General features: G+C 40.5%; 2 protein-coding genes across 3 annotated transcripts; both read right to left on the bottom strand.

Moving 5' to 3' along the window:
- Nucleotides 1-1206: 1206 nt before the first annotated feature.
- LOC100350378 (olfactory receptor 8B3) lies at nt 1207-2169 on the bottom strand. Its single transcript, XM_008267022.4, has one exon. It carries the CDS (start codon nt 2149-2151, stop codon nt 1207-1209), a length of 945 nt encoding a protein of 314 aa, XP_008265244.2. The 5' UTR covers nt 2152-2169.
- Nucleotides 2170-11098: 8929 nt separating this feature from the next.
- Nucleotides 11099-12421, bottom strand: LOC100338878 (olfactory receptor 8B3-like). 2 transcript variants are annotated; one of them, XM_089304187.1, is made up of 2 exons: nt 12414-12421; nt 11099-12029 (listed from the first exon to the last, which is right to left on the bottom strand). In XM_089304187.1, exons 1-2 carry the CDS (start codon nt 12419-12421, stop codon nt 11099-11101), a joined length of 939 nt encoding a protein of 312 aa, XP_089160313.1. The 2 variants fall into 2 exon arrangements, with proteins under 2 accessions (XP_089160313.1, XP_089160308.1); XM_089304182.1 differs by lacking the exon at nt 12414-12421 and having other exon boundaries at nt 11099-12043.
- Nucleotides 12422-12851: the final 430 nt, after the last annotated feature.

The following is a 12851-nucleotide window of genomic DNA, read 5'->3' as shown; positions in this document are numbered from 1 at the left end:
TACGGCCGGTGTGCTGCTGCCGTCGCATCACACTGATCCGAAGCCAGGAGCCAGGTGCTTCTCTTGGTCTCCCATGCAGGTGCAGGGCCCAAGGACTTGGGCCATGCTCCGCTGCACTATGGGCCATAGCAGAGAGCTGGCCTGGATGAGGGGCAACCGGGACAGAATCTAGCACCCCTACCAGGACTAGAACCCGGTAGCCAGCGCCACAGGTGGAGGATTAGCCTGTTGAGCTGTGGCACGGGCCGACTTATTTTTTTTAAGACTCCACATATGAGTGAGATCATATGAATATATCTTTTGGTGCTTGGCTTATGTCACTAAAATTATTACTGCTGTTTTTATTTATTATTTTATAACTATTAATGGTCATTTTATTGGTGCTATCTAGACAGTATTCACAGTATCCAAATATTAAAAACAGGAAAAACATTTGAGAAGTAAAAGGAAATAAAGCACCTGTGTTCAAGATGATTTGCATCTCATTCATCAGACAGTTTCAGTAAGATTATAAAATATATGAATACAGTTTATTATAAATATATACATAGCTTTCACGAAAAACATCATTGGATGAGTAAAGTATTGGCTAAAATATTTCTACTCAAATAATATGAAGTGTTATCTTATAAGTTATTCTTAAAAAATGCACAGTGAGACCTATATGCTTTTTTCAAAATATCTGACAGCTTTTTAGATGCTAATGGATGCCAATTTTATCAGATAAACTTCTCTGCCCCTTATTGGCACTCTAGAATACACGTGTTCTTGAATCATCCTCTGTTACTACTGAATTGGTAATGAAAGTTGGAGCTATTCCTATTATTTTCAATATTATATGGGCTGATAGGTGTTCTCAGCAGCAGGTCCATGTGAATAATGTGAGACATTATTCTCAATGGAACCAAGGAAAATCAGAAAAAGGCAAGGAAATGAAAAAAGGACAAGTTATTATTTAAAATATATATTGAAATGAAGACATTTCAGCAAATCAAACTGCTGATACCATCAACAAAACTGATAACCAGGAGAATCCTTCTATTATAGTGGGCATTTAGTGTTTAGATGAGAAAGTTTGGATTTTCACAGACAATTCTACTAAACCACACATAATACTTCCTGTAAATATAATATGGTTTTGAGTAAGATGTCTTCATGAAAAACACCAATTAAAAATTGAGTTCTATGATGTTTTAATACGTCTAATTATAACAGATTTCTCATCTGAAGTTTAGTTAGGGCTTTCCTCATTGCAACTTTGACGTCCTTGTTCCTCAAACTATAAATCAGAGGATTGAGCATTGGTCCTACATTAGTGTAGAAAACAGAAGAAACTTTTCCTTGGTCCTTAGATCCAGGAGAAGAGTATGTAAGGTACATGAACGCTGCTGATCCAAAGAAGAGGGAAATAGCAATAATGTGAGAACTACAAGTTCTGAAGGCTTTGGATCGTCCTTGAGTAGACTGGATATGAAGAGTGCTAGTGAGGATGAAAATGTAAGAAATGAGGATGGTGAAACTGGGTACTGTGATATTAATGCCCACAACAATGAGAACTACCACCTCATTGACATAGGTGCTGGTGCAAGAAAGTTGGAGAAGAGGGAGTATGTCACAAAAGTAGTGGTTGATGACATTGGCATTGCAGAAGGTTAGTCTAAGCATGCACCCTGTGTGGGCAGTGGCTCCAGCAAGTCCCATCACATATGCAGCAAAAGCCAGCCCAGAACACAGCTGATGGGACATGGTGACCTTATACAGCAGGGGGTTACAGATGGCCACATAGCGATCATATGCCATTGAGGTCAACATATAGCATTCAGAGATAACAAAAAAGAGAAAGAAAAACAGCTGAGTCATGCACTCAACATAGGAGATGATGTTCTTCTTTGATAGAAAGTTCACCAACATTTTGGGGGTGAAAACAGAAGAGTAACAAAGGTCAATGAAGGAGAGGTTGAAGAGGAAATAATACATAGGGGTGTGGAGGTGAGAAGTTAGACCAATCAGAGTGATCAAGCCACAGTTGCCCACCAGGGTGACAATATAGATCATTAGAAACAGGTAAAATAGAGGCTGTTGTAGCTCTGGACGATCCGTCAATCCAGCAAGAATAAATTCGGCAACCAAGGAGTTGTTTCCAGCCAGCATTCTCTTTGTTGAAACTCTGGACAGACAGGAAGCAAAATGTCACTCACAAAGAATGTAGCTGTCTTCTTGAAACTCCCATCCATAGAAGGGGACTAAGATTGGCAGAATTCAGATAAATTCTCCATTGCTTCATGAGATCTGGGATCTGAATGTACTGCTACATCCCCACTTCCCCCTCCAACCTTCGAGTCTCTCTTTCTTTTGTCTGCATGAACTGAATAATGACAAGTACTTCTTCCTTTCCTTACTAGAATATAGAGAGTTGGAGTACTTGAGGTACAAGCTTGCCTGCTGATGAACTTGAGTAGTTGGAATATGTCTCTTACCTCTTCCTCTCATTCATCTGATTCTTCACTTCCTATTTCTGACTTGTATATCTATTACTATACCAGATACTTCAAGGCCCAGTGATGAATAGTAAGAAAGAGAGCATTGCTTTAGGGCAGAAAACATCCATACATTCTCGTTTACAGGAGGACATCTCTGATAGTCTATAGTTTCCCAGACACTTTACTATAAGGTTATAGGAAGCCAAGAATTGTTAATAGGTATTGAGGATTCCCTTGGTAGCTTAAGAGTTAAAATTAACCATACACTCTGTGGTTTTTCATAAATTTTCCTATATTCCATCCTAACTAGACACACCATTTAGAAAGGAAGGTGAATTGGCTTCCACAGGCCCTTGTAGGATAGAAGGAAATAGAAACAGAGTTACTTTAAGTGATATCTATATTAACTAAATCCACAAGAATTTACCCAACTCTATTCTTAAGACAATACTAACATAAACTCTTCTGTATTTGCAGCATATCAATAATTTCTTTTCAGGAAAGAGACAAATCTCTTTATCTTCTTACATTAATATGTTCTAGCTGTGTTCCAGAATTGCTGTGGCTTCCTTGCTACCAGCTGAGGATGAAGCCAACTCAGAGAGGATGAGAGAAATGCCGACAGTCAAGACGGAGCTCCATATTGCTGAGTTTCTTATTATTCAATAGAATGCTTCGCTTTGTTTTTCAACAACATGCAGAAAGAGGAAAAATAGGGCTTTGAACAACTCACCCTGCTTCACTTGGAGGACTCAGTGCTGATCCTCTGTGTGTGTTTCCCCTGCACGGTCCTAGGGGAGGAGCTGCCTTGGAGGCATCAAAGCAGATCAGATGTGTCCACAGAATGAATGTAGTCACACTCCCTTGACTGGGAAAGGTGTCATTGATAGATCTGTCTGAATGTTCCGGAAGTCACTCTGAGGTGCAGATCAAGCCTCTAGTTACAGCTTTGTCCAGAGACTGTGAGGAAGGCCCCAGCCTTCACACCTGACCAAGCATGTCATGGAGCATGGGATGCTGGCTTAAAGCTTATAATTCTTTTGGTTTTGATTACAAATCCAAGAGAAGGACTCCCCTAGGATCTCCCTGTGGTGATAAATTACATAGGGAAAAAGTAGTGATGTCTGTGTTTACCATAGATGTAAACGTTGCACCAGGGATTATACAATCCCCAGAGCATAGGAAGTAGGAGTCTCTGCGGACATTTATAAAGCTATAAGTATATGAATTCCATTGGCATTTTAGCATTCTTAATTCTAGATATCATATTGGTTTTAGTAAAATAGGTATAAATTAGTATAATATGCAATGTTTGCTCTTATTATTTTAGTCCCTTTAATCAGTTTTTAACTTTTCATACTTTATGGGCATCAAGAAAAGGAATACTTCGATTTCAGATATTTAAAATTAAAATTTGCGTAATTGTGTTCAATGCTGTAGAATAGTGCGTAAAGCTCCCATCTGCACTGCTGGCATCCCATATGGAAGGCAATTCAAGACCCAGCTGTTCCACTTCTGACCCAGTTCTCTGCTATGGGCTGGAAAAGCAGTAGAAAGATGTCCCAAGTCCTTGGGCCCCTGCACACATGTGGGAGACCTAGAAGAAGCTCCTGGCTCCTGGCTTCAGATTAGCCCAGCTTCAGCCATTGCAGCCATTTCGGGAGTGAACCAGTGAATGAAACATCTCTCTCTCTCTCTCTGCCTCTGCACCTCTAACTTTGCCTTTTAAATAAATAAACAAATATTTTAAAAATCCATTTGTAATTTTAAAAAATTGTATAATTTAAGAATGACTCCATAGAAATCTAATTGCCTTGGTTTGCTTTGATTCAGTATGTCTTCATCATCAAAAAATTACAGTCAAATAGAATAAAAGTCACTGTACATAGGCTGCCCTTTCAGGAAAATATGACTTTAGAATTCCTCTGTATACATGAATTTTTGCTTGTAAGATGATATCTATTTTGTTTAGCTTTTTATTTTCAAGTGATTATTGTTTCACACGATGTTATAAAAATAATACATAGATTCCCTTGAACTCTTCACCCAGCTGTCCCCTATGATGACATACACAAATGCAGGACAATAGCCAAAGTAGGAAACTGACACTTGTACAATGATGCTAACTAGACAGTAGACCTTACTCAGTGTTCAGTAATTCAGCATTCATGTGCCTGTGTGTGTGCATTTGTGTGTATGTAGATGCACACAACGAATCTCATGTACATACTCATGTAATTGTCACCACAAACAGGATGCAGAATTATTCCACCACCGTAAATTAACTCCCCTCTACTTCCTGTCCATAATACAGACCACACAAGAAGGAAAAAAGCCGATACACACCCACTATGTCCACTAAAGGATAAGAAAAGTGGCAGCATTTTTAAATGGAAATTTTTAGCTCAACACTACAGAAATTTTAGCTGAACACTAACAAAGGCTGAGTGGAGAGCCAGCATTTCCACCCTCAACAGGCATCTGAAACTGCAAACTGCATACACACACACACAAACACACACTACACAGGCATGGTATTAAGCAGAGTCCTACTGGGGATTCAGGAATTCAGTTACCCAGCAGTTTTGAGACCACCACCACCATATTGTCAATCGAGGAATTTCGGGAGCCTAAACAATTCTTCCTTCCCAGTAGTAATAAGGATTCCACTCTTTGAGCATCACCAAAGGTGAGTGGAGAATTTGGGCTTTTACCACTACTTATAGTAACGAGATGACCTCTCCTTCCCCAAAATGAGCCTTTTTTCAAAAAATGAAGTAGTGCCAGAAAAAGGCCAACTATATTGACTGAAGTAAAATCTGGAATCTCATAATATGACATGAAATGTCCAAGTTTCATTCAAAAATTATTCGTCATATCAAAGACAAGTAAGATGTCACACTTAATGCTACCACCAAGATATCTAACAATGTTAGAATTATCTGACATCAATTTTAAAGTATCCATAATACCATAAAAAAGTGTAACCTTAAAATAGAAAGTATCAGCAAAGAAATAGAAGATATGAAGAAAAATGAAAATTTTACAGCTTCAGAAAAAACCTCAGTACATGAGTCCGTCAGCAAGATGGAGAGGGTACAAAGGAAAGAATCAGGGAATGATAAAACGGTAGAAGGGGCCAGCACATATGGGCACTCGTTCAAGTGCCGGCTGCTCCACTCCTGATCCAGCTCTCTGCTATGTCCTGGGAAAGCAGTAGAAGTTGGGCCAAGTCCTTGGGCCCCTGCACCCACATGAGAGACCCAGAGGAAGCTCCTGGCTCCTCACTTCTGATCAACACAGCTCCAGCCGCAGGGGAGTGAACAAGCAATGGAAGACCTCTCTCTCTCTGTCTCTATCTCTCTCTGTAACTCTGTCTTTCAAATAAATAAAATAAATCTTCTAAAAAAAAACAGTAGAATTTCTCAACCTGACCACATAAAGAAAAAAAAAAAAAAAAAAGAAAGGGTTTCAATTCCATGGACCAGTGGTATTATAATGAAGGATGAAATATTATTATCATTTAAGTCCTCGGAAGAGAAGAGAATGAGAGCAGGCCTGAATAATACTCAATAAATCATGATCAAAGCTTCCAAATATTGCCAAAATATATATACACACAAATTCTTCAAGGAACTTGATCCTGGATATTAGGAAACTCAACAACAACAACAAAAGCAATCCAGTTAAGAAATGTGCTAAGGATATAAACAGGCAATTTTCTTTCTTTCTTTCTTTTTTTTTTTTTTTTAAGAATTCTTTATTCGAGAGGCAGAGTTACAGAGAGAGGGAAAGACAGAGAGATAGTTCTTCCATCCACTAGTTCACTCCCCAGATTGTCTCAGTGGTTGCAGTTTAGTGGATCTGAAGCCAGGATCTTCCATGCATTGGGGCCAACTTCTACTGCTTTCCCAGGCCACAAGTATAGAGCTGATTTGGAAGTGGAGCAGCCAGGATATGAACTGGTCCCATATGGCATGCTGGCACTTCAGGTGGAGGCTTAGCCTACTATGCTACAATGCAGGCACCAAATAGGCATTTTTTCAAAGGATGAAATAAAAATGGCCATGGGGCTTGCGCAGTGGCACAGTAGGTCAATCCTCTGCCTGCGACGCCAGCATCCCATAAGGGTACCGGATTCTATTCTCATTTGCCCCTCTTCCATTCCAGCTCTCTGCTGTGGCCTGGAAGAGCAGTGGAGAATGGCGCATGTGCTTGGAACCCCTGCACCCACTTGGGAGACCAGGAAGAAGCTCCTGGCTCCTGGCTTCAGATCATGTTAGCTCTGGCTGTAGTGGCCATTTGGGGAGTGAACCAATGGAAGGAAGACCTTTCTCTCTCTCTCTCTCTCTCTCTCTCTCTCTCTCTGTAACTCTAACTATCAGTACATGAGTCCGTCAGCAAGACGGAGAGGGTACAAAGGAAAGAATCAGGGAATGATAAAACGGTAGAAGGGGCCAGCACATATGGGCACTCGTTCAAGTGCCGGCTGAAGTAAAATCTGGAGTCTCAAAATCAATCAATCAATCAATCAATAAAAATAAATAAATAAATAATAAATAAATAAATAAATAAATAAAAATAAATAACAAATAAATAAATAATAAATAATAAATAAATAAATAAATAAATAAATAAAAATCTTTAAAAAATGGCAAAAGATACATGAAAAGATTCTCAGGATCATTAGCCATCAGGGAAATGCAAAGAAAAACCACAATGAGGTTCCAGCTCATACCAGTTAGAATAGTTTCATCTAAAATCAGAAAATAACAAATGCTGGTAAGGACGTGAGGAAAAAGTTATTCTAATATACTGTTGAAGGGGGCTACAGTTGGATATGTCATAAATGCTTTTAAAACTGTATATATGAGGGCCTGCACTGTGGTGCAGTGGGTTAAAGCCAGAACCTGCAGTGCAGGCATACCATATGGTGCCAGTTCAAATCCTGGTGTTCCACTTCCAATCCAACTCCTGCTACTGTGCCAGGGAAAACAATGTAGGATAGCCCAACTCCTTGGGCCCCTGCACCCAGGTGGGAGACCCGGAAGAAGCTCCTGGCTCCTGGCTTTCACCTGGCACAGCCCAGTCTTTTCAGGCCGTCTGGGGAGTGAACCAGCAGATGGAAGATTTCTGTCTCTGTCTCTCCTTCTCTCTCCCTGTGACTCAACCTTTCAAATAAATAAAAACATCTTTTAAAAAGGTTTTATGTATTAAGTATATGAAATGTGCTCCCTTTAGACAAATTTTAAAAGTAAGATAAAAAGAAGCCAAATCAACCTCAAACAGGGAAAACTAGTGGAAACCTACTCCAAGACACAGTCAAGCATACAGAAAAAATCTTGGAAGCAGAAAGAGGGAAAACTGAATGAAGAGGATTTTGCATGTCTCTGGAAGCATAGAAACAATAAGGAAATGGCATAACTCAAGTGTTGAAAGAGAACACTACCAACCCAAGACTTTGTATTTAGCCAAAGCATTCTGCAGGAATAAAGGGGAAGTTACAATATTCTCAGAAAATGGAAAGAATTTGCTGCCAGCATCACAACCCTGAAATAATGGCTCAAGAAGTTTCTCTAAACAGAAAACAAATAATAAAAGGAAAAAATATAGAATGAGGAAGAGAGAAATACAAGAAACAAAAATAAAGAGAAATACAGGGGCTAGCACTGTGGCTTAGTGGGGAAAGCTGCCGCCTGCAGTGCCAGCATCCCATACAGGCACCAGTTCAAGTCTCAGCTACTCCACTTCCAATCCATCTCTCTGCTAATGGCCTGGGAAAGCAGTAGGGAATGGACTGAGTCCTTGGGCCCCTGCATCTGAGTGGGAGACCCGGAAAAAGCTCCTGGCTCCTAGCTTCGTATTGGCACAGCTCCAGCCATTGCAGCCAATTGGGGAGTGAACCGCAGATGGAAGACCTCTCTCTCTCTCTCTCTCTCTGCCTCTCCTTCTCTCTTTGTGTAACTCTGACTTTCAAATAAATAAACCTTAAAAAAAGAGAAATGCAACAGGCTTTGATTCTTCTCCTGAGTTTCCTAATTATATTTGACAGTTGCAATGCTTTAATATAATATATAAAAATATATAATATAATATATAATGTAATATAATATAATTCTAAACTTATGTAATAAAAACCTTTAAGACAGAGACCAGCATAATGGCCCAGAGCATTAACCAGCACCCATAAACGACAGCTGATTCAAATCCCAGCTGCTCTGTTACCAATTCAGCTTCCTGATAATGAGCTTGAGAATGAGCAGACGATGTCTCAAGTACTTGGTTCCCTGTCACCCATGTGAGAAACAGGATGGATTTCCATTTCCTAGCTTCATCCTGGCCCAGTGCATGGAAGATTCTCTCTCTCTTCCTCTCTCTCTCTCTCTCTGCCTATCCCTCTCTGTGCAAATCTGACTTTCAAATAAATAATTTTTTAAAAAAATAGATAAAATAGAAACAATCAAAATGTTATATTTATGTCATGAGTACCACTGAGCAATCAGGAAGGAGCTATTAATATATATAACAACATCACCTCAAAGAAATGTTACATATTTGAGGTGTTGGTTATCCTAACTATTCAAATGTTATTATTGCATAATACATGTATGTATCAAAACAGCAAATTACATTCCATAGAATTGTACAATTATTTTTGTGTCAGTTAAAGCTTCTAGAATTTTTATGCTGAGTGAACCAAGGAAAATCACAAATCAGTGCCCTGCATGTGTATAATCGAGTAGAAAATGTAGAAGAATCTGCAGTGACACAAAGCTAATAAGTAGTCTCCTGGTGCTAGGACAGAAATGAGGAGGGGTGAAACAGGAAATTTCATGGGAGGATAGAGGAACTTTGAAGGATAATGTGTTTACTTTCTTGATTGTGATGATGATTCCACGGGCACACATGTATGTTAAAAATCATCAACATTTTGCATTACATATGTGCAGTTTATGTTACTCTTACCTCAATTAATGAAGCAAACCTGATACATTATTCAACTTATATAACCGAAACAAAAGTATTCAGATAAACATATATTTAGTGGAACAATAGTGGAAAACCTAAGAGAAAGAAGGAAAGTAAAAGATAAGGGGGCGGCGCTGTGGCTCACTTGGTTAATCCTCCACCTTGTGGCGCCGGCATGCCATATGGGCACCGGGTTCTATTCTTACTTGCTCCTCTTCCAGTCCAGCTCTCTACTGTGGCCCGGGAAGGCAGTGGAGGATGGCCCAAGTGTTTGGGCCCTGCCCCGGCATGGGAGACCAGGAAGAAGCACCTGGCTCCTGGCTTTGGATCGGCGAAGCTCCAGCCATGATGGCCAATTGGGGGGTGAACCAACGGAAGGAAGACCTTTCTCTCTGTCTCTCTCACTATCTAACTCTGTCAAATAAATAATAAATAAAATTTAAAAAAAGATAAAATCCATGAAATGAGGTCTACAGTTAAGAAGCTTTAAAAACTTTTGAGAAAAGCATGAATGCAAACAATCATATTTGATTTAGGTTTCATATAATTATTCAGCCATGTTGAATGTATTTCCATCTTCTTCTTAACTTGAACACAAAGTATATGATCATCTGCATGTATGAGAAATTCTTAGACTCCATTTTACAGATGAGATGTCTTGCAGTAACCAAAGTATGGCTTGTTCATATTGTGCATATGAATAGCTGAAACCAGACTAGAGCCTCAGTCTTAAAACAGCATGTTCTTCCACTGCACTCTATCACTTCTAGGCCAAAGGCACCTAGATATAATTTAAAATAATTTAATTGTTTAAAGGTTTATGTATTTACTTGAAAGGCAGAGTTGCAGAGAGAAAGAGAGGAAGAGAGAGAGGGAGAAATGGGGGAAAGAATGAGAGAGACAGAGCGATATCTTCCACCCACTGGTTCACTCCCCAGATGGCACAACAGCCAGAGTTGGGCCAGTCCAAAGCCAGGAAACAGGAGCCTCCTCTACAGCTCACACATAGGGGCAGGAGCCCAAGGACTTAGGCCATCTTCTGCTTCTTTTCCAGGTGCATCAGCAGGGAGCTGGATTGGAAGTGAAACAGCACCAGAACTCAGAACAGCACCCATATGGAATGCTGACACTGAGGGCCACCGAATGGAGTCTTTACCCACTACACAACATCATCAGCCCTGATTTAAATTTTAAATGAGGGTTAAAGAGGTGAATCCTTTCTACTTCTTTGCAAAAATGTATTCTAAAACTCTTAGGACATAATAAGATGCTGAAAGTATTCTCAGAAGAAGCCTGTGATCAGTTTTTTATATCAATAATTATTTATATGACTCTAAAACATGAAGTCGCTTGATCAAGACATACTGTTTTTTACTGGATTGCTTGTATTTATTGACAAACAACATTGTACATAATTATGGGGTACAATGTAATATTTCAATACATGCATACATTCTAATGATCATATTAGGGTAATTGGCTTCCATTGCTTCACACATTCAAGATTTCTTTGCAGTGTGAACATTCAAGTCTTTTGTCTATCTATTTAGAAAAATACAGTATGTTGTTGTTAACTAGTGCTACCCTACTGTGCAATAGGACACCAAAAGGATTATTTTTAATAATCTTTAAAAAACACAACCTCTAATTTAGGAGAGCACCCTTTTCAAAGTCTTACTCAGTGCAACATGAACATCTTTGTTCCTCAAACTATAAATAAAAGGATTCATCATTGGCCCCACGATGGTATAGAAAACTGTGGATACTTTTTCTTGTTCCAAAGTCCCAGGAGGAGAAGGTTTAAGGTACATGAATGCTGATGCTCCAAAAAAAAGAGAAACAGCAATTATGTGGGAGCTGCAGGTACTGAAGGCTTTGGACCTGCCCTCTGTAGACTTGATGCGAAGGATATTGGAGAGGATCAGGGTGTAAGAAATGAAGATGATGAAGCTGGGCCCTATCACATTGATGCCCACCACAATGAAAACCACCAGCTCATTGACGTAGGTGCTAGTGCAGGAGAGCTGGAGGAGAGGGGGAATGTCACACATGTAATGGTTGATGATGTTGCCATCACAGAAGGTGAGTCTCAGCATGCATGCAGTGTGGGCCACGGCACCCACAAACCCCATTGCATACACACCCACCATCAACATGAGGCAGACCTGATGGGACATGGTGGCCTTGTACAGCAGGGGCTTGCAGATGGCCACATATCGGTCATAGGCCATCGATGTCAAGATACAGCACTCATCAATAACGAAGAAGGCAAAGAAAAAGAGCTGAGCCATGCACTCAGCATAGGAGATGATGTTCTGTTTCACAAAACTCACCAGCATTCTGGGCATTATGACACAGGAGTAGCAGAGATCAGTGAAGGACAGGTTGCAGAGGAAGTAGTACATGGGGGTGTGCAGGTGAGGGTTCAGACCAATCAGAGCAATCAAGCCCAGGTTCCCCACCACAGTGACCACATAGATCCCCAGGAAGAGGAAGAAGAGAGGCAGCTGCAGTTCTGGCTGTTGAGTTAATCCCAGCAGGATAAACTCAGCCACTGAGGAGTCATTTCCTGAGGCCATTCTTCCTTAGGGCATCTGTGAGAATGGGAGAAATACAAACATTACAACAGATCCACTCTCTCAACTACAAGGATTTAAACTCAGAATGAGGAAATGAACTCACCTGTCCTGCTGAGTAACTTCATTTCTTCCCTTTTATAAAACTGAGAGAATGGGTGGAGGTGAATAACAAAACCCAGAGAGCAACTTTCTGCAGGAAGGAGATCCAGAAGCTCTATGACCACTCCTCACTGGACACCAGCTCTGCTGCACGACTCTCTGGAGAGCCCACGGGGCCCACTCTGGGCCAGTGGTGATGTCGGTAGAGAGATGAGACCTTTGAAGGACCGCTTGCCTCCCAAAGATGAGACTTCAAAGGAGTTAGCAGGACACATACAATTGAAACTTCTGCATTTGGAGTCAGGAAAGGACCTTCTCCCCTATTCTCACAGAGGGAAACGTGGCTCTGATGAGTTGTACAAGTGAATAGCCCAGAGAGGAGTCTTTTCTGGTGTTGTTGTTGTTACTTCTCTTTGGGACAACACTGGGATGGAGGGAGCTGGAGCACAGCCCACAGTCCCCCAGAATCTGTGGATCATGATTCCTGACAGTGGCTCTGCACACAACGTCCTCGCTAGCCTAAGAGAGCGGCATACATAAGTTGGCAATGCCGAAAGAGTCACCCGCTAATATGCCTCTAGGGTGTTTATGCGTTTGGAAAATCCTAGGGACCTGATTAGAAGGGGAAGACTATGTTCCTCCAATGTCTCCCCAGAGATCAGGTTTTGCAACCAAAAGAAATTACCTACCTGCAGTTACAGCCTAGTTCATAATTGTGTTGAAT

The sequence above is a fragment of the Oryctolagus cuniculus genome, chromosome 1, assembly GCF_051225735.1.
Source record: "Oryctolagus cuniculus isolate XC-2025 breed Fujian yellow rabbit chromosome 1, ASM5122573v1, whole genome shotgun sequence".
Taxonomy (NCBI): Eukaryota; Metazoa; Chordata; class Mammalia; order Lagomorpha; family Leporidae; genus Oryctolagus; species Oryctolagus cuniculus.
This window is presented reverse-complemented; position numbering and strand designations above follow the sequence as displayed.